General features: G+C 42.1%; 1 protein-coding gene across 1 annotated transcript; it reads right to left on the bottom strand.

Annotated features, from left to right (window-relative positions):
• Positions 1-1,511: 1,511 nt before the first annotated feature.
• Positions 1,512-13,107, bottom strand: lmo4b (LIM domain only 4b). Its single transcript, XM_010779169.1, has 5 exons — positions 12,660-13,107; positions 10,931-11,171; positions 5,752-5,848; positions 4,828-4,983; positions 1,512-2,375 (listed from the first exon to the last, which is right to left on the bottom strand). Exons 2-5 carry the CDS (start codon positions 11,164-11,166, stop codon positions 2,367-2,369), a joined length of 498 nt encoding a protein of 165 aa, XP_010777471.1. The 5' UTR covers positions 11,167-11,171; positions 12,660-13,107; the 3' UTR covers positions 1,512-2,366.
• Between the last annotated feature and the right edge of the window lie 3,895 nt (positions 13,108-17,002).

Below are 17,002 nucleotides of genomic sequence, written 5' to 3' on the forward strand. Positions count from 1 at the left end.
ATGTGACAGGATGCAGTGGTATATCCTGGTATTTTTGACAAACTGCATTTAATATACTTTATATGGGGAAATACAGGGTGTGTTCCAATACTCATACAGTCAAGTATGCCAGAACAACATTTCAATCAGGAGAGACTTCATTTTGTTTAAAGAACATTTATTGACACGTCATATGATAAATGTTAAGTCTTTGGCGATTCGACTCCGATCCTGAAATCGTATATCTAAAAGGGGAAATGCAGCCGTGAGCATAAGGAAACCCCCCCAGGGTCTAGACACTGGTGATGATGCTGAAGATCTGGATTTGATGAGGAGATGGGATGAAGAGGAGGTGTGATGAGGTCTTTGGATTAGCTCCCCTGGCACTGGATTTGATGAAAGGAGGTGGATGGAGAGGAGGCGGGCGGCTGCATGAACACCTATAATGCAGCTGCAGATCCAAAGTAATTTCCACTTAAGCGTCCTCTAACAAAAGTACAACTCATGTTCTAACATTAAGAATATACCATATGACGGGTTATTCTTAGAGATGGGGGGTTGGGGGGCAACAGGGTCCAGTGCCCCTGTAACACTGAGCTTGGACCCCCCATCCAAAAGAAGAAACCTTGATAATGCAATTTGTGAGAGTGTTGTGGCAAAGACTGAGCCAGACCAAAGCTAACAGGAGTGTTTTTTTTTTTCAATAGAGTCATTTAGGAACATTGTAACGTTATTGAAACACATTCTGTTAGTACAAACACCAACACAATTAAAGAAATAAAATAAATGTTATTTATTATTTATGTTTTTATTCTGAACTAAAACTGCTGTACTCTTCAACACGGTCTTTGTCTCCTGAGTTCCACATTAAATAAGCCCCTCATTAAATAACTGGCCCAAGTTTTTTGCAATTATTGTTGCATGATTTTCTTAGCATTTAAAGCAACTTTGCAACACAAAAGTCTGTTGACTCTTGAGAGTGATTTCCTGTGCTGTTGGAGGCATGTCCGCGTCCTCATCCCGTGCAGCAGCATTGTTTCCGCCCCCCGAGGGGCTCCGACGGGCTCCGAGGGGCCCCAGACTCACAGATAAGCCCATCAGCCATTACCGGGTTCCTCCTTCAGACCTATTAGGTCTTGCAAGGACTTCAAACACCAATTTGTTCTACAAATAGCCCATTCAATTTGTGGCTGCCAAAGAGAGACACCTCTCTGCCTCTCTGCAGTAATTGAATCTTCAAAAGGACATTTTCCTCTATTTCTGTCAGGTATTAGAGTGATGAATAGCAAACGGTCATCTGAACAGAAAGAGAGGATACATGTTTATCCATGTTCAGTTAGACCCTCATCATGCACCTTGATGAGTGCACGGCTGGAAACTGAGTGGATCTTAAAAAATGTTCAGAGGTAAGGCAGACGAGGGGGAAATCAGGAAAGCAATACAAGATAAAAATACACAAAAATAAACAAAAACTTAAGTGTAACTTTGACTAGATTCAGAGGCTATAAAATGAATTTAAGGAGCCGCTTAAATCTTCAATATTTTTATTAATTAAATACACCATACTGGAGCAGATGTCTCGGAAAGTATCACAAATAAATTCTCTTTCATTCAGCATTTATATGTTGGTGATGATCTCTACACTACTGACTATGAGGACATGTCTTCTGTTGCCATGGGTTGAGTCTGGAGGGTGGGGGGGATGGAGTGCGGAGGGTCAGATGTACTGTAGCCACGCCTGGACAACGACATTAACATGCATACTGTACATACATGGTAGTTTACAAATACACCAAGTGTTCATGATTTGTTTTCCACAAAAAGCCACTGATTTTTTTAAAACCTCATCTTTTCTATATACCACCAAAGAAAATAAAAACACATTCCCCTTTGACAACACTTAAAATATATAAAGTGGTAACACCATGTTTTGGGGAAATCAGGATAGAAAAGGAAGAGAAGAAAACATGAAAAAGGTCCCAGGTTTTCCCCGAAATGTCTTTAAACAAATATGCAGAGTTTATAAAGCCTGCATCTCTTCTCTTCATTAGTCTTTTTCTCAACATCTCTCGTGTGTTGGATCATTTTCTCTGCAGTGAGAGTCCCCTTGGATTCTCTTTCTTTTATTCCAAGGTAGTGGAGTCCTCAGAGTCCAGATGCAGGTGCATTAAGTGTCCGCCCATATCTACGGAGGAGCCGAGGTTGAAGCTGGGCTCTGGGCAGCAGAAATCAAAGTCATGTAACTGGTAGGATGCGTGGAGGATTCCTCGGGGGGGCAGAGGGCCTGGAGCACAGCGAAAAGGCTGGGCTGCTGGTCCACGCTGTCTCTGTGACATGAGTGAGGGCTAAAGTGAAGGCACACTTCCTGCTTACTGCTGAGCTCCCGCCTAACACACCTGGATAGTGAGAGATCAAGATAAGACATTTTAGAATGGTGCGCCGTCATTAGTTCACATAATGACATGAATATTTCACCCTGATAAATCAGCTTCCCCCAGTGTTTCATTTATTGATCAGCCAGACTTTGAAACCCATCTGGTGTCCCATTTACTTTGCATTAACTTAAAAGTGCATCCATGACGCGATTCTCTTTGGTATAATTATAACGGCGCTCAGCCTGGCACACAAAAATACTTTATTTTTCTTCTTTATGATTCTTAGGGGCGATTTACTTTTCCCTTCATCCCTCAAATCACTAGGAGGGCTCCGGTCTATTAGTAATTGCAAACTCCTACTTGGGGGCTAATTAAAGTGACTGGCGCTGGGAGGGTCTCGCTCCCCTGGGTCAAAGAAGCTCTGTGTGAGAGAGGTAATTTGTCTGTTCTGAACAAAGAGATTAGGAAGAAAGCTTAATAAATGAGCATCAAATGTCCCACGCCATGGATGCGGACAACACCAATTATGTTACGGCAAAATCGCACATAATCAAAACATTGGTCAAGAGATAACCCCCGTGTTTCCGTGTGAGCGGTGACTGCTTCCTCTGCTCCGTGCTGAACCAGCCTGTGTTTCTTTCCAGTGTGTGGAGGACACCGGCTGCTTATTGATTCTGAACAATGTTTAATTGTGGAAGTCAGGCTGATGCCAGGCCATCAGAACAGCGTTTTAGCAGCAGAAGTGATGTTTGTGTGATACAGTGCTGCAGCTCTCCTTCTGATAAGATAACAAAGCATCCTGAGACGGTTCCCGCTTAGCGGTGTGTCTGTTTATTTAATAATTCTCTCTCTGCTATAATTAAAGCACCAGGGCCAATATTCAGTTTGCATTTAAGCATCAATAATTCAGCAGTTTTCACTACAATTGATGTTAGCACATAAATAAACAATGAGGCCTCATATTTACTACACCAGCCATGCTACAAGAGACATTGGGGGGGGAGTAAGGACTTAAACAGACATTTAAAATTAAGCTAGATAATGCAACGGCTTTCAATTTAAATGTGAGGAGCTCTAAGAGCTCTAAGAGCTGATCTGTAGAAGTGACAAGCCCTTAAAAGGCCTGTGACGTGGAGGGGGAGGGAAGCGGGGAGGCTTAATGGAGTTCTACCTCTCCTCTACTCACAAAACCACTCAAGGTGAAATGCATGCTCCCAACAATATAATTCCTCTTTCAGTCAGACTCTGACACACTCCATATCTGTGTGTGCTGTGTGTGCAGACAAGGTATCAATAAAGCTCTTGTTGTGAGGCAGAAATGATTATGTCTCCTGCGGCAGAATGAAGCTATCCTGAAGAATGAAGTTATCCTTCGTATATGATTAGGCCTTCTGTTTTGCTTTCACTGGAGGCATCTAGATGAAATCAGGGAAGCCATGGTGACAGCTCTCATGATATACTGCTGCTGCAGCCGCTGTCTGTGTTCCACCTCGGGCCTGGATACTGACTTTGGCCTTGGAGGAATAACTTAGCCCAGGTGATCCCAGCCTTGTTGATAAGGAAGTCAGATGCTGTTTTAAACACTGTGTATTAATGGCATCCTGTCATTTTTCAGCAGGGTAGTTATTGTGGATCTGGATGGAAAATAAATTCAAGATGACTCAAATATGTTTCTGCTTATAAAAAAAAGCATGTGTGGGAACAGCAGTACAGAATAAAATAATGTTCACATGTTTTGTGCCGACGGTTAATACTGACTTTCTGTGTATCCTCCAAGAAGAAAGATGGAAAAATCCATTGGCTGTCTAAAAATAAAATTCATCGTTGCTTGGAGAGATTTAGTATCTGCTGCGTGCCTCGCAGTGAAGTTGAACATCAATGTAAACAGAGTGAAAAATGCCACCGTGACAATTACAGATGTTTTTTCTTTTCCTGCTAATGACTCCCGCTGACTGATGGCATCTTTTACTACTCCTTAACTCTGAAGTTATGATCCCTCTGCTCATTTCAATACTTTGAAAAAGAAGCATAAAGAGCGCTCTCCATCAGCAGACAGTGGGTGTTTCTCAATGTCAAGGAAGGCTCCTCCAGAGCCACTATTTCAAGGATGCTACGTCATTGAGTGCCGCCGAAGGACTGTTCCAATGTCCAGGATCCTTGGAATTCTACCGAGCCCGGCGTCCTTCGTTGCGGGAAATTTCGAGGCTGCACATGTGTATCCTCCGCGGCATTAAAATCCCCACAATGCTTTGCGCACGGATCAATTTCCCAAATCTTTGGCGGAAATCGCGCTCCATTTAAGGTGGGGCCTCGCATATGACGCACACCTGTTAGCCTGTTCCACCATTCTTTGTTTTCCGAGGCTAGGAAGAATTCTTGCCTCGCTTCTGAAGGAAGTGACTCGGAAGACATGTCCTACCAAGGAAGCGTCCTCGACATTGAGAAACACCCAGTGTGTGTGGGGGGGTCTTACCTTCTGGTCGGGCAGTAGTGGGTTCGTCTGAAGTGAACTCAAATGTCCGTTGATGAGTGCTGTGGGTCTGTCGTGTTCGCAGAACAAGCTGCCGTTGATGTAGTGGAACCGGTCCCCGGGGACCAGCCGGTTCCGGCAGGTGGAACACGTGAAACACTGCGAGGGGGGGGGGCAGAGAGACAAGCGTTCACTAGCAGGCCCTAGTGCTCAATCATATTATGTAATAACACCTTGTGAGCGCAGACATAGGTATTTGCAGGTGTCGGTGCGGGTTGAAGGTGGATAATACAGGAACAATTAATAAAGTAAATACCCAGCGTGTTAATCTAAAAGCTTGCACGCGTCGTAAAAATGGCGGTTGCTAACAAGAAGTGGTTATGAGGTGCATGTATCATAACATTGGAAATCAGACTTGGAAAAACACCACTGATTTTGTCAAGGAAACCATGGCATTGCTAACTATGAAGATTGGCCTCAAAAATCCGTCATCTCTTTACCTCTTATCGATACGAAGCCAAACTGATGTTATTGACAAGCACCTTCACACTCCCATACAGTAGGTGGCGGTATGAACCTTTATAAAAAGGACCTTTATATTTGTTAGTGATCCACCAATAAACATAGAGGAAAAGAAAAACAAAGCCAAACACATCATCTGCTGTGACAACAATAGTGAGTCAGTTAGGTCAGAGCTATGGACTACAAAAAGATGTTTGCTTGGCTATGAAAAGCCAGTAATAATTGGTTATTGTATTGGCTACACAAATGCTATAAAATATACTGGTCATTTCAATCCAGTGCAATGTTATCTATCCCTGTAAAGGCAATTGTTAAGAAGAACACCAGTAATCACAGGCCTTTTTTCAAAAAAGATCTGTATAGCATTCTTACGTTGCAGTTTAAAACTTGATAAAGGGGGTTTACCTTGAGGTGGTACACGTTGCCCTGCGCCCTCATCACCAGCTCACTGGCTGGAATGGACTGACCACAAGCGCTGCAAGCTCCGCTGTTTCCAAATAATCTGAGAAAAAAAGAAAGGTGTTACTACAGAGCCACTGTAGGCATCCTCACAGATTTAGCCTTGTGAAATGGACTGTGGCGTCCACACTTGTGTCTGTTCAGTATGTGAATGAAGAGGAAACTAAGTTCAATGCAAAGTTCAATATTCCCCAGCTGCATTTCTTACAGGAAGGGAAAACATACCGTGGGAAAAAGAAATAGAACATCATCACTTTATCGACAGAGAAATGAACCCTGTACATCTCCACGAGCATCTAGCTCTGAAACGGCATATTACTTTTGCTGCAATTTTTTTTGCAACCTAATAATAACCTGGAACATAAGCAATCAGGACCTAAGAGGATTTGATTGTACATCCAGGCGGAGATGTAGTGCTTTTGCCATTAGGACGCCTGTGAATGCTCTGTCAGTGCCGTGTTTCCATTAGAAACCAGTAGCTACTCGGGTTGATATATAATGTGCATGGGTTAACCTTTTCAATCATGGTGTCAACACTTTAGATTTTGCTTCTGCTCATCTCTTTCGTCCCTAACCTTCTCCCTCTCTCTCTCCCCCTGCCTCTTGATAATGAAATGCTTGCTCCAGCTTCCCTTCTATCTTCCTTCTGAGTCCACAATTTAGATTACTTCATCTCGGTGAGCAGCAAACTGAATGAAATTTCGATTTGAGCAGAAAGTAATTTACTGGGATCTGGACCCATTTGTCATCATATCTCACCGGGTGTTTGCTCTATCACTGCACTTTTCCTAAGCAATCAAATAAGACCACGGCATCTGACATGCTCCGGAGAGAAGGGGAGAGAGGGATGGAAAAAGAAAAGGGATTGGGGGAGCGGTTAACATCGGTGTGTGTGCATCAGATACAACTTGTTTGGCTTAGAAGAAATTAACCAGAAACAGATAGTGTTGTAAGACTTACATTTTTTCTGTTGAGACATTCTCGAGGACAGTTTTATGAAAAGTATTTAGCAAATTCACAAAGACACGGAGCGAGGGAATACATGCTTCTACCATTCCGACCGTAACCCAAGCAGTTGTTAGATATATTGACGAACAAACAAGCCAGAGCTCTCTGCAAAGGGACACAGAAATGGCTTTCATTAAGAGAGCCTAAGCAGAAACAAATTCTGTCTTGGCGTCATTTGGAATGGCTCCATCAAAACTCAATTTCAGAAACTAATTAACTGGAGACTGTTGTCACAACACTGCCAACTCTCGCTTTCACTGGGACGAGCATGAGCGTGGAAATGAACGTATATCGCTTTAAGACTTGTGCAATCTGTGGAGAAACAAAACGACACCCTCCTGCAACGACATTTCTGCATATCAAAGCTGAGTTGTATGAAAACTTTGCTAAAATGGAAAATATGTTTTCATATTTAAATGTCATTCCTGAAAGAGTTTCCTTTGCGTGATTGCTTTTGAAAGGGGTCGAAACATGGCGATAGGAAGTGTTCACCATGGCCTTTTATATTTCACCACAGTGTGGAACCAATACCAGGTTCATTATTTTATCATGGGATAGCTCTTGATAAAGAATTTGATTTAAGGAGCTGAAGCCTTTAGGTGCTAAATTAAGCTGCTATATTGGTTTGAACTGGGGCTTTAATGGCCTTCTCTGCCAGTGACCTACAGCGCTAAGGTAAAGCAGACACCCTGGGTCAATATAATTAAGGCCAAGGGACTCTTTAATTGCTGTGACACATCTGGTTTCAGCTTTTTCCTGAAAAAAAAAAAAAAAGAAAGAAAAAAAAAGAAATCAGTGGCTCTTACCATGTTTCTGGCTGGCTGATTTTTCTGTTTTCTCGCTCTGTGTCTCTGACTTTGCTACGTTTTGATTCAATTAAATAACACAAAAACCCATTTGAAGCTGTCTGTTGTCTATATAGGCAACAACTATTGGATTTCATTTCAGCACTGACTGCTAGGTGAAATATAGCATGGCTTGCTGCTGCTAGGCTGTCTGGTAAATGCAGACCTCATTCACCAAGGCCTTTGAGTAGGGTAAAATTACCCCACAACAATGATTTCTGCAACACAGTCCATTAAAAATGCCTCTCTACATCAGCAGCCAAAGCACCTTAAAAGCACTAGGCCATATTGATACTGAAGCGGGGCTTTGCATAATGGCAAGAGCTGCATTAGAGAAAAGGGTGGAGGGGCCGGGGTGGGGAGATTGCTAGGATGAGGGAGGGCGCGTGGATCTGTGTTGTGCATGTGCATGTGTTTTGGGAACAGGGGGATGGGGAAATGTGTGTGTGTGTAGGGGTGGAGGGTGGGTGGTGATGGGGGATCAGCCAAATTACACTTGGTTAATTCAGAGTAACAGATCTGGCCCCAAGTGAATTGAAGGCCTTGAATTAATTCTGTTATGACAAATCAAGATAAACGTTTCCCCTAAATTGCATGCGATTTAATTAATTTCTGAGATCCCGGTTTTTTTCCTGGCCTAATAGTTCACATTCTCTTGTGCTGTCATAGTGCTTGAGTGGGCAGACTTCAAAGTGATATTAAATAACCAACTATTAGATTTACCTCACACGTTCTATTGGAAAAGTGCCATTTAATTACCTAGACTTATTCAATTAAGGGGACAGCATTCTCCCTGAATCCAGCAGCCACAAGCACATTCATTCTCCCTCTACTAGCAGCCCACAGAAATAATATCACCGCAAGCTTAAAACAACATGATCCCCGCAGCTAAAGCAACTTTGGCTTAAAGTTTGACATTAAAGCTTTTGGTGGCAGCGCTGCATGAAAACAGAGATGCTGCTTGTCATCTGATGTGTGTTAGTCCTTTTGATGGATGGGAGATGGGTATCATCCCAGGCCAGGCTTACATCCCATTATAGCTGTGATGTGATTCGACTTCTGATCAATATAAGCATTTTCTTATCAGCTGCATTGATAGAAGTTTAGAGCTTAAAATGTATGTTGTTTGGGCAGTATAGCAGTCTATTACAAAAATTGGTCTGGCCCTTTAAGATGAGCGGGGAAAACAGCGGCAAATGGCCTTCGCAATAATCCCTCTTCTCTATCTGTCTTTCTCTCTTGCTCTCTCTCAAAAGCCAATTTGGTTAATTAAATGTTTTGTTTGCAGTATGGCTCTCATTCATTTCGGACACGTCATTGGGAGCGGATACAAGCCAGGGACCAGATCTCATTAGATAAAACCCATCAGGACTAAAGGAAATGGAGGGTGACTATAATTAAAGCATTTAATTGTGTAGACTCACTGTCAGATGTTTTCTTCCCCCGCTCCTATCTTTATCTCTGCAGAGATCTCGTGGTTCCATAATATGCGTTTTAGCTCTTCCAGTGAGCATGCTCTCATTACAAGTGGAAAGGTGTGCACATTTTACCCCCTTCCAATTGTAATTAGGTTATAGTCCCATAATGAATGGAGTACCCCATTGGCTCCCTCTTTATGAGATGGGTGAGTGAGAGCGCACAGGCACACTTTAGATTCTGAATGATCCGTGTGGATTTAAATTTGACATATATTCTAACTTGTGAAAACAGAAACATTAAACAAAAAAACATTGCTTTTAAAGTGTTAAAGAATAATAGTAAGAAAGCTGTACATTAATAGAGTTGATATTAATACCATTCTTGCGCCCCAGGGTAGTCCAAGAAGTATTTGAACTTTCAGTAAACTGTGGCGTCACAGCACACTGCTCTACATTACCAGGATGAGTGTCACCAATAAGCTCTGGCTGGGTGTCTGGCACACCTACTAGAATATTTAAAAAGGCTCTCTTTGCTAATTAAATTGTGTTTTTCTGTTACATAAAAACAACAAATAAACAGAGAATCTGTACCGGACAGGAACACTCCACATGTGTCTCGCAGAGCTAACATACATCTTATAAGGGCAATGTTGTGTCCTTCAGTTGACCATGAGCAGCAGACAGACATGCAGATGTCTTCTGCTCTACTTAAAATGTCCACGCGCGCCGCGCTCACATTTTGCTGGGCCCGCGTGCCTTAGCACCGCTGCTATGACTCCATCCTAGGGGAAACACTGGATTTAAATTTGACATATATTCTAACTTGTGAAAACAGAAACATTAAACAAAAAAACATTGCTTTTAAAGTGTTAAAGAATAATAGTAAGAAAGCTGTACATTAATAGAGTTGATATTAATACCATTCTTGCGCCCCAGGGTAGTCCAAGAAGTATTTGAACTTTCAGTAAACTGTGGCGTCACAGCACACTGCTCTACATTACCAGGATGAGTGTCACCAATAAGCTCTGGCTGGGTGTCTGGCACACCTACTAGAATATTTAAAAAGGCTCTCTTTGCTAATTAAATTGTGTTTTTCTGTTACATAAAAACAACAAATAAACAGAGAATCTGTACCGGACAGGAACACTCCACATGTGTCTCGCAGAGCTAACATACATCTTATAAGGGCAATGTTGTGTCCTTCAGTTGACCATGAGCAGCAGACAGACATGCAGATGTCTTCTGCTCTGCTCTGTCAACAGCAGTGAGTTTGACCAGGGAGACTTCCACCAGGAGACTCTAATGAACCCTGATCATGGTACGAACATTTGAGACACATGTTCTGCTGAAAAACAAGCAACCTTGCTGATCATTGCACGAGTTGCCTCATTTTGTCTTTTTATAACTTGATTTACTATTGTTTTTTTAAATATTTGAGGACTTTTTGAAGTCAATTTGTGAAATTATCTTAGGTATAAAGTCAATGATAATCCACTGAACACGAGTGGTATTGTAAATAAATAGGCTTTCCTAATATTCCATATTGTAATGCACGTTCCTCTTTTTAACGGCACAGCTCTGCATCTTTTAAAATGTAATTCTGCTGTTCTGCACATTTGAAGATTTTCAAAAGAAAATTGTCATTGTTGTTTTTACTTTTGTGTATTTTAATATATTTCTTGTAAACATTTATTTTTATAGTTTTAATACATTTTATATATTTGTTCTTTTTTTCTAACTTAATTCCTCCTACTGTGTTTATGTATGCACCATTACACTCCAAAGCAAATTCCTTGTATGTGTAAATCTATTTGGCAATAAACCTGGTTCTGGTAATGGAAGTGCTTTTCTCACCTGATATAGTCGTTTCTGCAGAGGATCATGCCGCTTTTTGTGTAGCACGACGTGCCGATTTCTCCCAGCTGGGCCTGGCAGCAGGAGCACTTGAGGCAGCGGCTGTGCCAGTAGCTGTCCATGGTGTAGAGGAGGAAGCGGTCTGCGATTTTGCCCCCGCACCCTGCGCACCGCTTCCAAGACAGAGAACCTGCGCCCACCGGCGGGGGCTGGCTGCTGCCTCCGGGATTAACCATTGTCCCTGAAAACACACACAGAAAATGATGTTGACAGTCTGCACCCAAGAAGTTGCTGTTCATACTTTTTTTACCAGACAAGTATTGTTTTGTATACAATAGGGTCAGGACCTGGGATGGGCTTTAGGGCTGTGCCAGTTACTTTAACAACAAGGTAATACGATCATGTACGCCACAAGTGAATTGATCAAATATCACATTTTAAAGTCCAGCCCCTTGAACATCATGTCAAATCAGATTGCAAATCGTACTAAAATAAATCTCATAAAGGGAAGAGTTCTGAGTCCTGTTCTGCTAACAGAGCCACGAGTCATCTAGTGAACTAATCTGCCCTTGATCTCTGTCTCGGTCTCCCTGTGCTGTTGCTTCATTCTCATGGTGAAAGACTGTTACTGTTCAAAGGAACAATTATGCAGCATTTGCTTTTGCTGAGCTGTCCTAAGAAAGTGTAAATAGCACAACTCTTCACCACACAATCCCTCACTCTATTGCAGTTTGAATAGCTGGGAGGTGGTTATGGGCAAAACACAAAGGCATACTATATGAAAAGCCTGGAGCAGCCTCAGAGTGACATGTGAAACTGTTTGGCTTGTTGGCTCTGTGTTGACCAACACTTGATGCTTGCAGGCCTTTTGACCTGAGCGATGAAGATGATCAGCCCTGCAGCTAAAAAAAACAATATTTAACAGCACCTTAATAGGCAACATGGCCCCGATATGCCCTCCTGTAATGACGCTAAGTGTTCTAATCTAATGCAATGCAGGCATTTGTTTCACCCACAAAATTAATGTGGGCTCTTTCAAATGTAATCCCCTCCAATTTGGTGAGGCAGACTACATGCCTGGATAAAGCCAAATCTTTGTTGAAAGGCAGGTAGGCTAATTAGAGTTGGGGAGAGGGGGGAGAGGGGGAGTGCACACAGAAAAGCATTCAGTAAGCCCATTAGCGATGGCTCTTAGGGACAAACCACAGTACCTTAGTGCTGATTAAATCTAAAAAGGAGATGAATCAAAAAGCCGACCTGAAAGTGACTCCCTGGATAAACAAGACGGACCATCGTCAAGTTTCATTCAGAGAGGGGAGATGGAGGGGACAGCAGGGGAAGAGAGGAGGGGGTGGCTTTTAACTTAAATGGGCTAACTCAAGTAATTACACGGGCAGGCAATTTGGGCGCAGAGACCAAGTCATGGAAACAGAACGAGAGGGAGGAGGAGGAAAAAAACACATCAGGCAGCCATGTGCTGAAACCGTCCTGTGCGTGCCTGCTGCTTTTAACGGAAAATAAATGTAAGCCTTACATTGGCGTTTTTACGTGGTAATTGCATTAATAGTGGATATGGAGGATGATAATGTCACACGACTCACAACACAGGCTCTCATATCGCACATCACCGATACAATTCTTGAGAAAGAAAGATCAGACAAGGCTAGTTTCCAGAGTAAACTAGAAAGAATACAAACTGATATTTTAACAATGCGTCAATACTACCCACCTCGTTTATCTCTTTTCAGAGTAATGGCTGTAAAGTTAATGACTTGCAGGATTAGGCAGGTTAACAGGTAGACCACAACAGTCCCACAAAGTACAGGTAAAAAGCGGGTAGTCTCGCGGACGGCCGGCCTCCAGCTCCGCGCGACAGAGGGCTCGAGCTCGGATATTCACTGGCAACAAGCGAGGTGCGAGCAAATGGAGTTATCAGATAGTATTTCCACTGGATGGTTCCCGTTTTACTGTTGCTGCTTTAGTGTTCTTGTTTTCACTGAAACAAAAGGAGTCCATTGCAAGACGTAATGAGAGGTCTGCGCTGTGCCGTAATGTCCTTCAGACGGAGTGTTTGGCAAAAGAAAGAGAAAGAAATAACACAGCTCGCGCTGAAGCTGAATCTGACTGCCCTCCGTCCGCTCTGTTCCCGTTAGCTGCTTGTTCTACATGTGTCGCTGTCTCGCTGACAGGAAGAAACCTCCAGTAAAACCCCTTTTAGCCGCGTGACGAAGATCCCATGACAGCCAATCGGCGCGCAGTCCATTTAACAGGAATAACAAATCCAGCCAATCAGAGGGAGGAGAGATTGACTTTGACACGCAGCAGAGGGATGGAAACGGAGGCGAATAGATGGACCCGAGAGGTGAGAAAGAAACGGACTGTCAAATGTATACACTTTAAAACATAGAGAGATTACAAGACACCAAACAACATGATTGCCATCTAAAAATCTTTAGAAGTGTGTTCAGCTAAAGTAGTTGCAACACTTAGGCCAATTTGTGTTTTTATTATGTTTGTTTTAATCGTCCATAAGATTCATAAATGGATTGATTGGCTCTGTTAGCTGGATATATTGTTATCCTATCAAAACTGATGGATTGCATGTTTGATTAGTTTCTTCTAAAAGCACAATGAACATTTTCAAAATTCTAGCTGCATGGCATCATCCAGTAAACTGCATTCATCTCACGTCTGAGTTTAATTAGTTGACATTCAATAACTACTTAGCTTACCGAGGGTGACTCCAACCTCTGGGAAATATCAGGGACTAATAGCTGCGTAGTGGCGCCACCGTCTGTCACTGAAAGTAATCGCATGCGGCCTGCTGTCGTTTACAACCTCATTAAGCCTCAGGTCATTGGTTTCAACACCTATTAAGGCTAATCTGCAAGACCTCGATTTGGCTGAGATCCTTTAATTCATTCAGTCTTGCAGTTTTTGTTCCCCCCCCCATGTGAGACTTCAAAGACAAGATAAACTGGAAGTGATTGCAACACCTTTTAATACAAATAATATGGTGTGACAAGTTTCCTCACATGATGTTGAAAGGAAATTCAGCTAAATAAAAGCTGAAGTGCTGCAGTGTAGCAGCCAAAAAACATTCTGTGAAAAACAAGTGACGTATTTAGTTTAAGAAAGTGTTGCTATTGGAGAAAAGTTGCCTGAGAGAAAAGTTGTTTGAGATTCACTCTTGACTGGTTTTACATGACAAAACAGCTTGATTATAAGATGCCCCTGGCTTCATTAGAAAGACATCAGATTTATAAAGATTATCTTTTTCTTGACTTTAATTGTTTAATTATTCCTGCGGCTCCAAGGAGATTGTGCTGCATCAGGCTGATTTCCCTTTGGCAAAGCCAATGCTACTCCACCTTGGTTTGAGCCACACTCTCCTGACATCCTCATCAAGCCTCTCACTCAGCAGAACAAAAACCGCAGAAGATGGCAAAAGAATATATTTTCCACCAAGGAATGATTAATTGATATAAATGATTAAAACAGAGGGAAATTATGAAATGAATTTGAAAGGGGGCCTCACAGGAAAAGCTTTGTTTGTTCCAGGCCTATTTTAATGAGCTTTTCATAACTGGGCAGGAGAAATTACTCTGCACGTTCTTTTTCTGGAGCTCTTTTGCAAAATAATTATGGCTTGTTGAAGTGAGGAGGAGGAGGTGGAGGGGTCAGGGAGCTGCTTGGGGGAGAGGGTTAGGAGATGAGGAGGGAAGAGGGAAGGGGGGTGTTCCTGCAGAAATATATCATCTCCTTCCTCCGCTGAGATCTCTCTGTCCTGTGGCAGTTTCCAAGCAGCTGCATTATAAAGCACACCAGATTAAAACGAAACAGCGGCAGACAACAATGTGGCGGAACACTATTTCAATGTTTGAACAGGACAAGAGAGAGTCAGACGTGGCTCGCCGTGTTGATACTCCCTACAGGGGTGATCTCACCGACATGAAAAGGAGACCATGGTGCTTCATAATGAAGCTGCTTGCCCTTTGGGAAAAAGCAAGAAAACCACACTCAACATGGTGGTGAACTTCGGATTGGGATTCACTCTGTGTTATATTCTATGACACTGAGCCACAAAGAGGCCAATTTCAATCTACAAGTCTACACACCACAGGCAATCTTCTGACTAAACAACACGCAGGTCACCATAACTTCTCCTATAACTTGATGCTATTTCGCAAACATTGTTTTGTTTACCGCGAAATAAACAAACTCCCTTTACTGTGTGTGTGTGTGTGTGTGTGTGTGTGTGTGTGTGTGTGTGTGTGTGTGTGTGTGTTGTCTTTTACAGAGAATGATATTCAGTTAGCTGAGCCAACTGATGAGAGGAGATAGGGTTCAGATTCTCTTCAGATAAAGACGGCGCGCTCCATGACTGAACGGAGAATGGCGGGCTGGGCAGAAAGATCTCCAAATTAAATCTGCTAAATTAATGACTGGCTACTTACCTGAAAACACATTAGGATTATTTTGACATTTTGGAAAATACACTTACTTACTTTCTTGCCAAGAGGTCGATGAGAAGATCAATACCACTCTTGTATCTGTATGCTAAATATGAAGCTAAACCCAGCTGTCAGTTAGTTGATCTCTTAACATAAAGACTAGATACAGAGACTGGTACAAGAGGGAAAGCAATGTGATCTAATGGAAGGTGTATAAAGAGCATATCTCTTTTTAGGGACATTTCATGTCATGTCTTCACATTCAATGTATGGTTGCAGTTTTCAAATTTGGTTAATTGGTGAATTCAAACCAAACTACTTTATTTTGCTAAGGAATCCATCATGGTTTAACGAAAAAAAGTTACCGGTGGACTTTTCGTTTGAAACTGGACACAAATCACAGCCAGCTGGGTTGAAGTCCTGTGTTGGTTTGATCCACCCACCACATCCTCAAGCTTACATGGACTTTCTTGGTCTTTATATGTAAATATGACACCTGACTTCTGGAGCACTTGCAGTGTCAAATTTTCACTTAAGAAACAAAAACATGTGTATCAATAACCCGTGAGATGGCTTAAGAAATGACGTGGTAATAGCAGGCTCGGGAACAAATGTATTTGATATCAATTTTATGCCATTGAGCTGAATTAAAAGCTACAATGAGGACGTTGTTAGCCTAGCATTAGCCTCTCTCTATTCAAAGGTTTCAGTTTTTTTACAGATAAGACAAACAGCAACAACATGTTAATAATTATGCTGGTTTGATAGCATGGTAGGCTACAATGCCAGACTTGATGTCTCTTCTGTTTCCAGCCTTTATGCTAAGCTAAGCTAGCCGTCTGTTGGCAGTAGCTTGAATGTACACTACAGGTATGACAGTGGTGTCTATCTTTTCATTTAACTCTTAGTAAGTTGTGAAGAAATAATGGGCCTAATTTAATTCCTGAAAAACGATATCTTTATATGATTTTGCAACATTTGGAAAAAGCCATCATTCAGCTCCTTTGAAAGTGTGATTGTGTTCATCTGGAAGTCTGGAGATGAAGTTGAAAACGAACACAAAGAGATATTTCTGGTGCATTTGTGGGATGCATTAAGACCACATTCAGTTAAATTCATAGAAGATCAGTACACTCCAGTATGATGCTATGTGTAGCTGAAAAAGCATACAAAAATAAGCACATTCAGAATGCCTAAATGAGTGTAATCAAACCCTTCAATCTGAGTTCACGGCTGTATTGCTCTCTCTTGTGGTGAGTTCTTTATACTCCTGCCATTTTCCCATGTGGTTCCAGCTCCACTTGGGTCATGAAATAATGAAGCAGCCAGAAGTGTTTTGCTCAATATTCCCATCTCAAAATATGTCTCACTTCATTAATTTGGTAGCGTTGATGTTGTTCATTTGTAATTAAACACAGAAGCAAGTGAGCTTAAGTAAATAGAAATCAACTCAATAAATACCCCCCTGTAAGGCAGCGGTTTTATTTCAAGTCTGTGCTGATGATTTGACAAGCTCTGGGCCCTGCAACAGCTCTGTGAAGAATGTGTCAGGACCAATACAGCGGTCTGAAGATCACCAGATAAAACGATGTTTGAATCTACCACAGTATGTGGTTCA

Source organism: Notothenia coriiceps, unplaced genomic scaffold, assembly GCF_000735185.1.
Source record: "Notothenia coriiceps isolate Sejong01 unplaced genomic scaffold, NC01 NC01_scaffold00019880, whole genome shotgun sequence".
NCBI classification, from domain to species: domain Eukaryota; kingdom Metazoa; phylum Chordata; class Actinopteri; order Perciformes; family Nototheniidae; genus Notothenia; species Notothenia coriiceps.